At 41.2% G+C, this 14,900-nt stretch overlaps 2 protein-coding genes across 2 annotated transcripts; both read right to left on the minus strand.

The window, feature by feature from the left end:
• Positions 1 to 1,097: 1,097 nt before the first annotated feature.
• Positions 1,098 to 7,741, minus strand: LOC115584548 (thyrotropin-releasing hormone receptor). The gene is made up of 3 exons (XM_030422033.1): positions 7,426 to 7,741; positions 4,684 to 5,515; positions 1,098 to 4,054 (listed from the first exon to the last, which is right to left on the minus strand). The coding sequence occupies exons 2-3, from the start codon at positions 5,458 to 5,460 to the stop codon at positions 3,656 to 3,658; spliced, it is 1,176 nt and encodes a 391-aa protein (XP_030277893.1). The 5' UTR covers positions 5,461 to 5,515; positions 7,426 to 7,741; the 3' UTR covers positions 1,098 to 3,655.
• Positions 7,742 to 10,732: 2,991 nt separating this feature from the next.
• Positions 10,733 to 13,943, minus strand: ocstamp (osteoclast stimulatory transmembrane protein). The gene is made up of 3 exons (XM_030423649.1): positions 13,739 to 13,943; positions 12,014 to 13,028; positions 10,733 to 11,920 (listed from the first exon to the last, which is right to left on the minus strand). The coding sequence occupies exons 1-3, from the start codon at positions 13,774 to 13,776 to the stop codon at positions 11,567 to 11,569; spliced, it is 1,407 nt and encodes a 468-aa protein (XP_030279509.1). The 5' UTR covers positions 13,777 to 13,943; the 3' UTR covers positions 10,733 to 11,566.
• Positions 13,944 to 14,900: the final 957 nt, after the last annotated feature.

The raw sequence follows: 14,900 nt of genomic DNA on the forward strand, positions 1-14,900 counted from the left end.
CATCACCGGATGTTTTACCCCCGCAAAAGTGACGATCTACGCCTTTTCTTTCTTATTTTTCATGCGTGCATCCTTCAAAAAGAGGGAAAATTAGGCCACATTTGTTGGCTGCATTTGGAGGAGCCTTCGGATTAGCCTTCTCGCGGCGTAGTGACGCAATTGGCCTTCAAATGCTCCTCGGAAGGATGCAGACCCTGAATTGAGACACAGCAACAGACACACACACTGCACAGCTACCTCTAGAAGTTACCATGAAACACACCATTACACTGAGTAAAAAAACACTGTTGGAAAAAAAAAATCCTTATTAAAAAATAGAAAACAAACGTCTTGACAAACGCAGAATTTGTACATTTATATCTTCAAAGTACCTTATTATTAAAGTAACCTCATCTTCTAAAGTCTTGAGAAAAGTGTAATATTGTGTAAAACGATGAACTAACCGATGACAGAAGTCATGTGGAATGTTCGTCAGCTGGCACAAACTGTATTCTTCTAGATGACACATAAGAACAAAACGAGCACCCTCCCTCATAAATAGTGTGTTATTGATCCATGTTCTAAGGGATGGAAAGCAGAAATATAAATGGCAGCTGTGGGTGCGACAGAGCCACCAGCCGCTGTTTGTCAGCTGCAGGTCTCTCTGTATTTTCCTCCTCTATTGATTCCTCGCTGCAGACCCTCCTGACATCTCTTTCATCATAAAACTCCTTATATGGAATTTTTCAGCACTATACAGCCTGCACAATGTCCAGAGGGTCTTAATTGCTTTACATATTCTCGACGTGACAGAGAATGTGGCTACCTTATTAGAAAACACTGACAGGTTTGATTATCGACAGTAACCTCGCTCTTTATGTGCCTTGGCATGTTGGTGAAGCCGCGCTTAGCGCCTACAGCCGCTTCATATCGTCTCAGCGGTGCATACGTTTAGCTGATTATTGTTATTCTAACTTTTATTTCTGTTAAGCTCATGCTGAGGTGTCGTCTTGCAGCAGAAAACTGTGAGAACAATGACACAAACATGGCAAAAATGTGGGGGGAAAAAAGGGAAGCTTCAATTCAGCGATGGAAATACAACACATAACTCTCATAAGTAAAGAGAATGTACACATTTTTATTAGAGTTGTAAAAGGATCGGTTAATCCCACAGTCCACATGAAACGACAAGCCTGTTTTGCAAAATGTATTCAAAATACACGACTCAAACAGAATAGATAAATATACTGAACACAACGTCAAAGGGATTCATACATGAGCCGTCGAGAGCTGAATATGTTGAGCAACATGGCCGACGGGGACGAGACGACAGCAATGAGAAGAGGGAGACGGCAAAACATGTTGGCAACAATTAACATCACAGTACTTTTCGCATAATGCACGTCCCCGCTGGCAAAAAAAAAACAAAAAAAAGACAACTTCATCCTCCATTTCTCTGGCTAATGTTTTGAATTGAATCTGATTTGTTTGTTATCAGAGCTTCATCGGTTTTAACCTCCTGCCTCTCGGTTTGGCTGACCGGAATGCTAATGATACAAACTTTGCCCACGCGCAGAGTCGGGAGTCAGATATAATCTCGGTGGACGGGCCGAGAGATTGTTTTGTTAGTTTCTTTGCTGAGAAAATAAAGTGACGAATTCAAAGAGCTAAAGTGGAGGTAGCTGGCGTCTGAAGAAAAACGCTTCAGAAACACCCACACAGGTGTTTTCAATAACTTCAGCAGCTAATTAGTCACTCCGGGCGGGTTGAAATGGAGCTGTTCAAGGAATTACATTATGTCAGCCAAATCTAATCACAATGATCATGATGTGAATCTTGCAACAGATGTGACAAATCTGACAAAAGATTGAGAGAGCCAGTCAGTCGGGCTCAATCTGAACATGCTGCACAGGTCTGCCAGCATGACAACATCAGAGAAAACACCTGTGTAGAGACTTTAAACCCTTCCTAATAGCTTAAGTTATGAAAAACAACCCAATTTATTGTACTATATATGCATTGTTTTATAGCCTGTACGTACACGGATATTTATCAAAACAAGGCTTATTCTATGCATTTTGGCCTTCTGTAAACAGCCTTTTAAAAAAACTCCACTCCGCTTCACTTTTTACGTCTGGAAATGATTTTTTTAATCGACGTCACACGTTTACCAGTTTTTGTAGCATCGTTGGCAAACAGAAACCCGGAATATGTGTTATGTGATATTGGAGTATTTGAGTTGACGGAATGGATGTTATGTTGTTTAACTTGATATTCATAAAGACACAAACAGACATTGATAATACAATGATCCAGAAGCTTTTTTTTGTTTTGTTTTTTTAAACCCTGTTTCCAAAAATTCCAGTGTGGACATGCGGACCAGTCTCAGACAGAATGTGCCCCACATTTCTGGACAAACACTTAGGCTTAAGATTTATTTTGTTTAGAAATTTCTGTACTTATTTATTTATTTATTTATTCATCTCCTATGTAGTTTCGGCAGTTAGCTTAATTGACCTAAACCAGGTGAGTTAACAGCTGGCTGGTTGCTCGCCTGTCAACATAAGGCTTTATAAATAAAACAAAGATTAAACCATCACGTCCCACGGCTGAAGTTTAACAGGTATAATGTTCATCATGTTCACGATCTTAGCTAACATTTGCTAGTTAGGACAAAGGGCATACTAAGGAAGGTATTTTGTCACACACCACATACATTTCTTTTTCACCTGATGATGGCGGTAGACATATTAAGGGATCTTAAATTAACGTCCGAAACAAATCTCAACCTTGTGGTGGCACCAGAGCGGAACTCACCATTTGGCATTACGATGTATCATGTGGGGACCATAAATGTGCTGCCAAAAAGCTTCTACGGTGGCAAAAAACCATCAACATTATTATTTACATTTTTATTACTACTTTCTATTTCATGAAAGTTAGCTCAGTTTGCCCTCAGGAGAATAAATGTGATGTTTGTTTTGATTAAATACCCCAAAAATGTAAGTAGCAGGTGCTGATTGTGTTGCACTGAATGGTCACAGTCAGACACAAACACCTGCAGAGTTAAAAGTGATGCCTGCTTTTGTTGTCTGCAAGTAAGTGGTGGGGAAAATGCAAAAAAACAAAAAACAAAACTGGACTGTGTGTTCATAAGTGCTGTTGAAGAGTGTTACACCTCTACAGAACACTCCAGCCTGAACACATGAAAAACACAAGTGCACTTGTCATCAAGAAAAACATCAGTCTTTTGATTTCACCCGTTCATACAGCAGCACTGAAACATGTCACGCTAAATGTCCGTCTTTCCCAGAAGTTCTTGCTTTGTGTTTTTTATGTGCACTTAAATGGTGAGTACAATACTTATAAAAAACATTTTGAAGAGCCACTCACATTATGATGCCATTAAAGCCCACTAAGCAGAGTAAAGTTCACTAAAGCCCGGTCTCACATCCTGTATTTACAACGCATTTACAACACCGATGCTTAAGTAACACGACCACCACGCGACAAAAAACAAAAAAAACAACCTGTCACGGCAAAAAAATAAAAAAATAATACAGATATCAGGGTGAGTAAATATGATTTCTAACAGGTAGATATAACTGCTTTTCACAAATGATTTATCAAACACACACACAGTCTGTCCTAATGAACAAACTCATCAAAGCCTTGATTAAGAAATACTGAAAGTGCTCGCGTCGTCGTCGGTTTCGTTGAGCTTCTTGCTGGTCTGGGCGCTCACTTCCTCCTGCTCCGTGATCTGCTCGTTGCTCTCGTGGGATGAATCTTTGATCACGCTGTAATACATCGGCACGGTGTATTCTGCCGCCTTCTCCTTGCGTTGCCAGTTGCACTTGCAGAGCTTTTTGAACGCGACGCGAAACTTCTGAGACATGAGGTTGTAGATGATGGGGTTGATGGCGCTGTTGGTGTAGATGCACATCCGGCAGAAGAGGAGGAACCAGGTGTTGTGGTACGGCGGGTCGATGAAGGAGTTGACCACCACCAGGGTTCGGTAAGGCATCCAGAGCAAGGCGAAGAGGACGACCACCACAGCTAGCATCTTTGTTATCTGTTGATTCAGAGAAAGAGGAACAAAGAAACTAAGAGGAGTCTACAGCTATGCTAACGGCCCTGTAAAGTCTTACCATGCCAAAGCTGTGCTAAATGCTAGCATAAGTATGCTAACATGCTCATAATGCAGCCTGTCCTCACAAGAAAAACAACACTGTTTTGTGTTGAAGGATTTGTGTTGTCATTTTCTGCCATAACTCTCAATGTTTCGTCAGAACAAAGAGTCTGATTGGATGATTTGAACGTGCTCAGCGTACCTGACTCCAGCTAGCTAGCCTTAGTAACGTTCACATCAGTGAGTTAACGTCAGCTATTTTTAGCTAGATAGTGTTAGCGACGTAAATGTTCACTAGTGTTAGAAACAATAATGTTAGCTAGCTCGATTTGGCAACGTTAGCTAGCTGGCAACCACTTGAGGCCCCAGATGATTCGAACAACGTTGGTTTTGTGACGTGAATGGACGTACGGAGAGAGATGGAATTTCACATTTAGCCACTTAATGTTGTCAATATGACCTTTAACAATTTTTTTCACCCTTATTACATTACATCAAGGTCTGTCTAAAAGAAGAGATTTTTTAATCAGAATTTATTCATGAGATTACATTCTTCTGATATTTTCTGATACCTGTTTCCTTGCAGAGACGGCGCCCTTGTTGGCCTTGTTGGTGCTGTTGGAGTGACCCTGGTGGACCGACCCTCCTCCCTCCCTGTCGCTCAGGTGCGAGGGCAGAGGGCTCATGAACAAAATCCTCGCGATGAGCCCGTACAGCACGGTGGCCACCGTGAGGGGGATCACATAGAACAAAGTAAAGTCAAGGAAGTAGATCGGCATGTAGAGGCTGCGGGAGACGCGGTAGCCACAGGTGACCACCACTCCGTTGGTGTAGACGGTTTCATCTGTGTCCACTAAGAAGAACCACATGATGCAGTAAAGTGAGGTAAAGATCCAGACACAAGCTATGATCCTCTTGGCCCGGGAAACGGTGCATATGAACTGAGCCTTTATGGAGTGACAGATAGCAATGTATCGTTCGATGGTGAAGGCGGTGATGGAGCAGGACGACACGTTGATGCCCAGATACTGAAGATAAGTTATACACAAGCATCCCGTGTATCCGTATATCCAGAAAGCCACGACATCAGAGATGTTGGGCAGCCCGGCAGCCAGGAGCACGATGAGGTCTGCGGCAGCCAGGCTGACGAGGTAACAGTTAGTCGGGGTCACCATGTGTTTAGTGCGCAGTACAACCAGCACCACCATGATATTCCCAGCGATCCCAACTACACAGATGAGCATTGTCAGAAATATTGTTATGACCTGCTCCTCGAGAGGGTTCAGAGGCATTTCTGTCAGATTTACAACCCGAGCGACATCCTGAAAGAGGGTTGTGTTGTTCTCCATTGTGTTCAAGTCCTCCGGCCACAATTCAGTTGATCTCCAGGGGCGCGTATAAATCCTAAAGGGAGAAGCACAAACAAGCAACAGATTATATTTCACGCTTTAAACATGCAGGACACTCCCGAGCATTAGTAATATTTCCTTTAGACTCTGTAGGCCACTATTGTCAGTGTGAAATGACCAAACATTACCTGCTCAGCACCACACAGCAGATACACTAGTGACTATTGCTGGTGAACATAGTGGAACATTTAGCAGCTTAAAAAGTCAGATATACGTCCGTCAACAAAAACAACGTTAAAAGATGGAGACTATTGGACTTTGATTCACAAGGTGTCAACAAACACATCTAAAAATGAATAAAAATGTTGCTTTTATTTTAACTTCTGGATGTATTCATGAGCAAGTGTTCACCATGTAAACTTAAAAGGACGTATGACAATGTTGTGTCCATAATTTGTTTCCGCTGCCCCCAAGTGGCCCAAAAATATAGATATTACAGGTTAAATATACTTGTTTGTGTTTGGAACAGGCTGATTTCTTGGCCTCGGACAGTTTTTTTCGAGACTCACTCGACCAAAACAACCTTGACTCTGCACTTGGCTCCACCAGCTGTAACTACAGTAACAGTAACATTAATATGCCTTTAATATAAACATGTCATAGTGTAACATTAGGCTACATCGCCACAACAGCAGTGGCGCCGGAAATTACTTTTAACACGGTGGTGATGGTGAAAAACAAAGAAATAACAGATTAATAAGTAGTAGGTGACGATTAATAACAGAAACATATTCCGTTGATGATGCTTATGTTTTTAAGTAACCATCATGAATAAATAGTAAATTAAAGTTATAAAAAACAATGAAATCTAAATGTATTATAAACATCAGTTGCTTGCTTAATGGTTTATAACAGTGAAACAACCCTTAACTAAAGGTTAATTAACTCTAAATGTACCATTTATTAATGATGGTCATTATGAAGAGTTACCAGCAGTTGTGCTGTTGTGATGAGCTATTTCAAATCTGCAGATCTTAGATCCACCACATCGTTGGGTGTCTGTCTAAAGCACTCCCACACTTCAGCTGATCGTGGGCGGGGTGTTTTATTTGCAGTTTATCCATTCTCACACTGGAAGCAGCCATCTTTACTTTCGGAAAGGCACCAGTTTGATTGGGTGAGTAGCACAAACTATTTTTTTTTAAATGTGATAATTCTCAATAATTCATCAGTTAAAAATCATCTGAACATAACTCAAAAACTCTGATATCAAAATATCAGTTGATACGCACACATTTTTTTGCAGTTATCCCTCAGATTTGGTTATTAACACTTCTGATCTGTAGCAGATGCACAATATTTAACAGTTTAACAATGAACTTTTTTGTCTACAATGACAGCAGCACACTGAAACAATGAACTTAACCGGGACTGCAACAGAATCAATCGGACTACATACCAGATTATCTGTTGTAAGCCAATATCGGCCAGCTGATATATTGATACATGCATACAGATTATTTGCTTTAAACTTAGATTATTGGGAATTTGAAAACTGTTGAGTTTTCACCAAAAACAAAAACATGCACATTAGAGGTGGAATCAGCAATATCCAACTTTTTAGAAAAGATAAAGTTATGAATATTCCAGCTACTCTCAATTTTGGAATAATTTAAAAAACATTTTTAATACAGGCAAAGGACAGACTGAAATATACATTTAGCATGGTTAAAAAAATGAAAACTCTCCCTCTCCTGCTCTGCAAGAAAAGTCAGACCCTCCCTACAGCAAACAGAAATGTGTAACCCTCCCCCTTCTCAAGTCGTATTAACTAGTTTTTGCAAAGGACATGAAGCAGAAATGCACTGTTAAATCATCCAGAGTTTATTGAGGTTAAGCAAATAAAAGTCAGGGAGAGTAAGCAAATAAAACAGATTTTCTAACAGAAGAAAATGTGACTCTTACCATCATTTCAGAAGGCAGCACTCAGGTGTAAAACAGCCCAGAAACACAGCTGACGGCTGAGTTCTCCTCCTGAGCCGCTCCAGCCGTCCACATACGACTCCCTCTCTCTCTCCTCCTTCGCTCTGCCTCCCTGTTCTCTCCCTGTGCAACCCTCCCTCCCTTCCACATCACATATCATTATATCCACACGGCAACACACTGCCTCGTATACAGCCACCAACTTAAAAAAAATCAATTCCACCTCCCACCTCCTCAGCTCGGAGTGTCAGGTCAACTACTGTGGCCACGGCTCTATAGCCAAAAACCCTGCAATTATTCAAAGAACAGAGGAGGTAGCCTGCAATTCAACACATTGACACAGCTGTGATTGGTCACCAAAATTAAATGCCACTAATTATTAAGCAGACCTTTTTTTGGCACCAGCTGATGATTTAATGAACTCTTCATCTTGCCTGAAAGGGCAAATTACAACCTTGAATTCTCTGGTTTTGCACAAATTCGGGGCTCTCCTTTTTTTTTTTTTCCTTTTGAAAACCTGAATAAAACATTGTAATATTAATTCATTTTAACCATTTTAATATTAAGAATCATCACTGTCACAGCTCCTGTCCCTCTGTGTGGTGGATGCTGACACTGTTCCAGCTCCCGATATCTGAAAACATTTAGCGACATTGAATTATGTTTCTCAAAGCTTGGAAAGCGTATGCTAGAAGAAAACCACTTAGAGCTTTGTAAAGCTCTTTCAACCTCTATCTGTGGACAGGATTGTCTGTGTGAATGCTAATGCAAGACAGATGCTCGCATTTTCGTAGAAGAATAGTTTCAGTGGCAGAACGTTCTGTCCACCAGGCCTCCTCTAATGACCAGATAACAGCTTCACAGAGAGGAGAGAAATCCTGCAAAGCAGTTTTTTGTCCAGGTAATTACCTGACTGAACTGCTGCGAGCGAAGATGTCTGTGCTCTGCTGTGTTTGAGCAAATATCTTAATTAGTGTGTGCGTCCTGCCTGCCGGTGGGCTGCTTGTGACAAACTCAAGCTGTTCATCCAAAATGTATTTAGAAAAAAGAAACGTTTTCAAAGGTAACAAACATGCCTGGGTAAATTGCAGGGAAATAGAATAAAAGATATCTTGAATATTAAGGGCCTGAGCTCCAGCTGGAAACTGCTGGAATTATTTGTTTCCTTTTGATTCTAAAGTAAATCGCATTTATGAAACTTTGCACACGCCTCACACCTGGTGAAAGTTTGACCCACACGTATGAACTCTGGTTCACGTCTGTAAAATAAAGTGTTGTGGTGTCCATGACCTAAACCCAACAGGAAGTCAGACATTTTGAATGTGATGCTCTTTTTTTTAGAAGAAGAAGAAGAAAAATATGTTACACTCTAACGAGTAGGTTTGAGACTGATTCCTTTTTTCTCTACACGTTGGTCGTCCCTTGACTTTGTTCACAACGTAATTGCAGTCTTATCAGTGACATTGATCAAGGCAAAATAAGCTGATGCTTCAGCCTACACTTTTTCGGTCAAAGTGTATTGTATTGCTTGTTGTGTTTTTGTTTTGATTTGTTTTTGTTTTTGATTTATTTTGTTTTTGTTTTGTCATGTTTTGTTTTGTTTTGTATTTATACTTTTATATTTGTCTATTGTATTTGTTTTGCTTTTTTTTTTTTTTCTTACAAGACCGAAATAAACACACTAAAAAAAACCAAAAAAAAACCAAAAACAAAACACACATTTGGTCATTACAAACCAGTCATTAGGGGAATAAAATCAGGTCAAAATGTCTGGTTAACCTGTTTTCTGAAGTGTGTTCTTTTATTTCCGGAGTCGTTTATTTGTCATCAGAAGTCATACGACGTAGATATGTTGTGTATTTCAACATGCATCTCCCATAGACTTCAATACAGCTGACACCACAGTCTGGCACCAAAGTGAGACTCAATGACATCATGACCCTTCCTTCTTTTATAGGTTCATTGCCATGAAACAGGAAGTCGCTGAAACCAAGACGTAAATCTCCAATCTACCCCAAACTTCACATGTTTATATGTGTGCAATAATCTGTCATCGTCACAGCGCCATCTACTGGCCACAGGAAGTAAACCTTTGGTCACAATCGTCACATGATTAACATGAAATTTTGTACTTTAACATAAAGTTTAATTACTGACTGCTCTCTTGCGCCACACTGATGAACACAATAAGTTACCATGGACGTCTTTACATCAAAATTCAGAGCTGCGTCTGCGTCTTTTCATGACAAAAGGGCCCGTTCAACATCGCATGCAGCTTTAATTCTATTCGTCGTGAACATTCGACTCAGTGTTAACATTACATAACTTCAGAGTGTGAACCATCTGATACAGAATACATAAAGTCAAGCGTAGAATGCGTGCTACTAAAAAAAGAGTTTAATTTACATTTTTACAATGATCATTCTTCCAGTTTCTTGCATTTGTAACAAGAACAAGCTCGGATGGAGCTGTCACGCACATAGTGAGCAACACACTGATGTCAGAATTCATAGTAACAAACACTACATGAATAATTCATAATTTCTGGACCCACGGCAGTGTATCATCTGTACACAAGCTGCTGATTCTTGAGAGAAACATAGAGTGGACAAAGAGTCAGGATTAAAAATAGATAAAGAGGTATTCTATTATTATTCTTGGATGATGTCTTTAAATAAACTCCCAAAGCCTCACTGGAGTTTTAAGCAGGAAAGAGGAGAGGACTGATTAAAATAGGCTGGTGAATTAATAGATGTACACATGAAAAAGTATTCATTTAATCTATTTAAGATATCTAGGTCAATGAAATATTCAATGATATAAAAATCCAATCTATCGCTGTTCGTTTCCTCTCTTATGGGCGCCGTGTTAACTCTCTGTTCTCGTCTGTCCGAAGCACCATAGTGGCATCTAGTGGGGCCGAGGGTAAAAAACAGAACAATAAAAACAATTTATTCTGATCTACATGAGAGAGGAAACAACATGCACACACGGTACAGAAAAACATAAAGTGTGAGCTCCGTGACCTTTATGTGAAAAAAAAAACCCTCAACCCAGTTCTATTAAACAAACAACTTGGATGCAAACAGAGCAGAAGTGTTGCTTTAAAAACCACATCCTTAGAGACCCCTCGAGTGGTGGTACGCCTGCAGAGGAAAAGGTGTTACAGTTACTCATACACAGGATGCTACCATCAGCTTGAATTTCGCAAAAGATAAGACTCAGCTCGAGTGTTAACAGTCACGCCAGCAGCTCTGGAAGGTGCAGAGAGGCACAGACATCAGCATGCTCAGACTTTTAACCAACATCTTTATTGCAGGATTACAAACGTTTGTTGATTAGCACTTAACACAAAGCACAACTGTTACTGATGAACAATAGTTTTGCAAATATTGACCATAAACTTAAAGGTCCAGTATGTTGGATTTAGGTGCAGAGCTACAGTATGATATCTATAATGTTCCTGATTGTATAATCTCACTTGAAACTAAGAATTGTGTTTTTGTTGTCTAAGATGTGGCCGTTTTTGCCTCATGTATGCCTCTTCCACTTGCACCTCATGGGAGGGACTACGACACGAGGAGAGGAGGCGAGGACACTAGTCGAGGAGGCAAAAAAATAGAAATAAGGAGAGGGGCAGGTCGTCTTCTGTCAGCTGTCGTCTGTCTGCAGGGGAGTGTGAGATGAGGTGTTGTTCAGTTGGTTGCAATCTGCAGCTCTCCTGCCTCTGTATTTCTACACATTTGTATTGGATAAAGACATTTAGACCTGATGATGGCTCTGGACGAAAAGCTACGATATCAACAAAGTTCTTACAATTCGTCCTGAGGGGAACTTGAATGTTTGCTCCAAATTAAAGGAGGATTCATCAGTTGTTTGTTGATATATTCCACTCAAAACCGCTGATGTCATTTTCGGTGCTGGAGGTAAAGCGAGAGGATCGCAAGAGCCAGAAACTGCTGGCGCACAAAGATGTTGAGATTTCACTCGACAAGTTGTAACTTTGACCTGCTGGTGGCGCAACATCACAAGTCAGGATATCAACATGAGGATTCATGACCTCGGCCCCTTGAACATCTGTGCCAAATTGTACGGCACTAAAATTAACATGTGCGGTCACAGTTCAGCCGTCGGTAACCTCGACTGAGATCGTCTCCTTCTGCTCTTTTTCGTTCATTTTCGCTCGTATTTTCCTCATCAGGTAGGCCGTCCTCCTCTCCTCCTGCTCTCTGAAAAAGGATGCAGAGATTTTCCTGCGCAGCCGTCTGGCGTAAACCTCCAGGAACACCAGAGAGTAGCTCATCAGCCAGAGACATCCCAGCAGGAGTGTGACTCCCGGGTTCGGAGCTGACGTTGTCACATCACAGAGGGACGGCTCGGGGTTGAAGGTCCACTTGTAATCTCTGTGGAAGTTCATGAGCTCGTGTGTGACACAGAAACTTGGGATGATACAAGAAGCGGAGAGGAACCCCTGAACCTATCAGGAGATTAACAAGAAAGAGAAAAAACACATCAGAATACTGCAGGAGCACTAAAACCACTGCGCTGGTAAGCCGGTGTGCTGATTTACCTTATAACTGATGCTTATGCTGGCAGATGTGGGTGGAAAATCCAGTAGCCAGGGCACAATCAGCTGAACGACATGATACACAACATGATCCAAAGCTACTATCAGTGTGATGGCAGTGAAATATAATGTCACCACGACTAGCGCGATGAAGCAGGAGGTGCACTCGTCGCTTGTTATTCTGCAGCTCCTTTGATAACTTTTATTTTTAGCTGAGCTTTTGTTGCCGGCTTGAGTCGCTTTCTGCTGGAGCTCTTTGGAGATGTAGCCGTTATCAAACTGAACTGATGTCAGATAAGATTTCAAGTAGCGCGCAGACTCGAAGATTAGCAGGGCAACGAAAACGGCGGCAAGGATCCGGTTCGACAGCAGTTTGCAGTCTTTGAGCAGGCTCCTGGCGCGTGAGAAGTGGCCCTCTATCTGCCCGATCATCTTAGAGAACCTGCTCCTGACTTCTGACACATCGACATGTGTGAAATGACTTAAGTTCCTCAAGTTATTGACAATGCTCAAGTCATCCCTTGTCAATTTCATGGCTTCCTCAAAAAGGTCTGTCTTTGCTTTATTCAAAGGTTCAGTTGAGTTCAACAGGGTCTTGGTAAAACCCTCGGCGGTGCACTTCAGGATGCGCGCGACCGCCTCGACGTTCGCCGCGATATTCGGGACGACGTTCAGAAGCAAAATCATGACAGAGGCCGAGATGAGGAGCTTACGGCCCTGCTTGGTGCAGACGGTAGGAAGAATCATGGTCAGCACACAGCGCAGAGGGTGACACAGGAACGACACCAGAAACATGGCCACACTGTAGATGCAGGCGGTCTGAACGGACGCCTCGTGGTTGTATTTCAGAGTCTTCGACAGCCAGTGATAAAGCAGGCCGCCGGTGATGGTGGCGAGTGTGAAACAGAGAGACATCAGAGTCAGGACGTCTCTGCCAGCAGGTGCCGGTACCGAGTAAACATCCCAGAGATGAAGCAGGACAGATTTTACAGCGTGTCTGTAAGATCCTGCTCTGTTCCTGAGGAGGAAAACACAACAGTTGGAGAGATTTTTTCTTTTTTTTCATGTGTCTATTAAAGGTGCACTACGTAGTTTTGGGAAAGACATTTTAATCAAAAGAGATAAATCTTCATTGTCCGATCTTTTACGCCGAACAAACTAAAATAGACAAACTTTCATACAGTTTTACTTTGTTTATATGTGGCGGACCCTGCCACCTTTCAACCCTCAGACAGTGTTCTGGGGACCTTATTTTCCTCTGAGAACAGCTTCTTTATTCGCTTATGGGGAGAGTGAATATCTCTGAGTTTGAGTCATTACCTCATTAATATTGTAAATATTAAAATTTGTTTGAAATTTGAATTTCTTCTCCAAAATGTCATAGTGCCCTTCACATATGGAGCTACATCAGCCAGCAGACAGTTAGCTTAGCTTAGCATGAAGGCTTGAAACAGTGAAATCAGTGAGCCGAGCCTCCGTCCGACGGTAACACTCCATAGAATCTACTTTAGTTTTCATGTGGATTGAAGGTGTAATTTGTAAAATATGACCAGCATTTGAAGGTAGATCCAAAAATATGTATATAAAATAATATAATTTCCTGTCAAAATACCGCAATCAACAACAATGTAAGACTATCACAGATTAAGAGTAACAGAAATATGATTATAGATTTAATTTGTAACCTTCAAGAATCAAAACATTTAAATAAAAGATAACATTTCTTACCTGAGAGGCGTAATAAGATTCTCCGTGATGAACTTCATTCTGTCTGTGAAAATATGAGCTTGAGGAGAAACAGGACTGGGAAGTGTTCCAGAGGACGGTGAGGATTAAAAGAGGAACTTCTCTGAACAGTCACCGTCATGTTGTGGTTCGCCAACCATTAGTTCCCACGAGGGAAATAAGAAGACCGTAAACCATACATGACACAAAATCATATGGAGGGCATGATGTAATGCACACACACACACACACACACACACACACACACACACACACACACAAACTCAATGTGACAGTGGTGTCATGAGCCTGCATGAGTGCAATTTTGAAAGTGGATATTTGCTGTATCGACCCACACACTCTGTTATGTTGACGCAAGCATGATCACGCAGTTTATTTAAATCCTCACCCACTAAAAGGGTGTATTGCTCCTTTTTTTTTTTTTTTTTTACATTCATCTGCTGAAGGGGGGCCTGGATGTTTGGCTGCACTCAGGCTCATGACTAAACGGTTTCCTGTTGACTACACTCTCCTCCAGTTTGTCACGAATATAAAAATACAAAAATGTCAACTTTTTAGCTTACTGCTAAAGAAGCTACTGTCGGAGCTGTTGCTAATGCAACCTGATAAAGTAAGGGTTGAATAACTGTTAGACAGTAGAGTGTCACAGGAACGAGTCCTACAGTTTGAAAATTTGTCAGACTTTTGCACTTGCGGTTCCCTCATCTTGAAGTCAGTGGGTTTTTTGGGTGGGTTTTCAGTTAGATGCCTGAAATTATGGTGGTATGTTTAAAACAAGCAATTCATTTTTTGTTCTATGACATAAAATATGTCAGTTAATATTTCACTTGTGAACTTTAAAGCGTTTACGTGTCTCAAAAAAGTCTTACAAGTGTCCAAATGAAGCTCGAGATATCGCCGGGGACATTAAACATCTGACGTCAGTACGCCGAACACAGAGACTCGTCATACAAACTATTTCAACTCTCACTTTCCAGCTAGTAGACACATTTGATGTATGTAGAGTGCAGTAGGAACCGTAGTGGTGATGTTAAAGTCAAGCGTCTGTGTTTATGTTTGTTATGAGCCCAACATTAGCTTTTCACTGCTGTCGATTGATTCAGGCTTTAAAAATCACAAAAGTGGTGTTCAGCTTATTGACGGA

Source organism: Sparus aurata, chromosome 7 (genome assembly GCF_900880675.1).
Source record: "Sparus aurata chromosome 7, fSpaAur1.1, whole genome shotgun sequence".
NCBI lineage: Eukaryota > Metazoa > Chordata > Actinopteri > Spariformes > Sparidae > Sparus > Sparus aurata.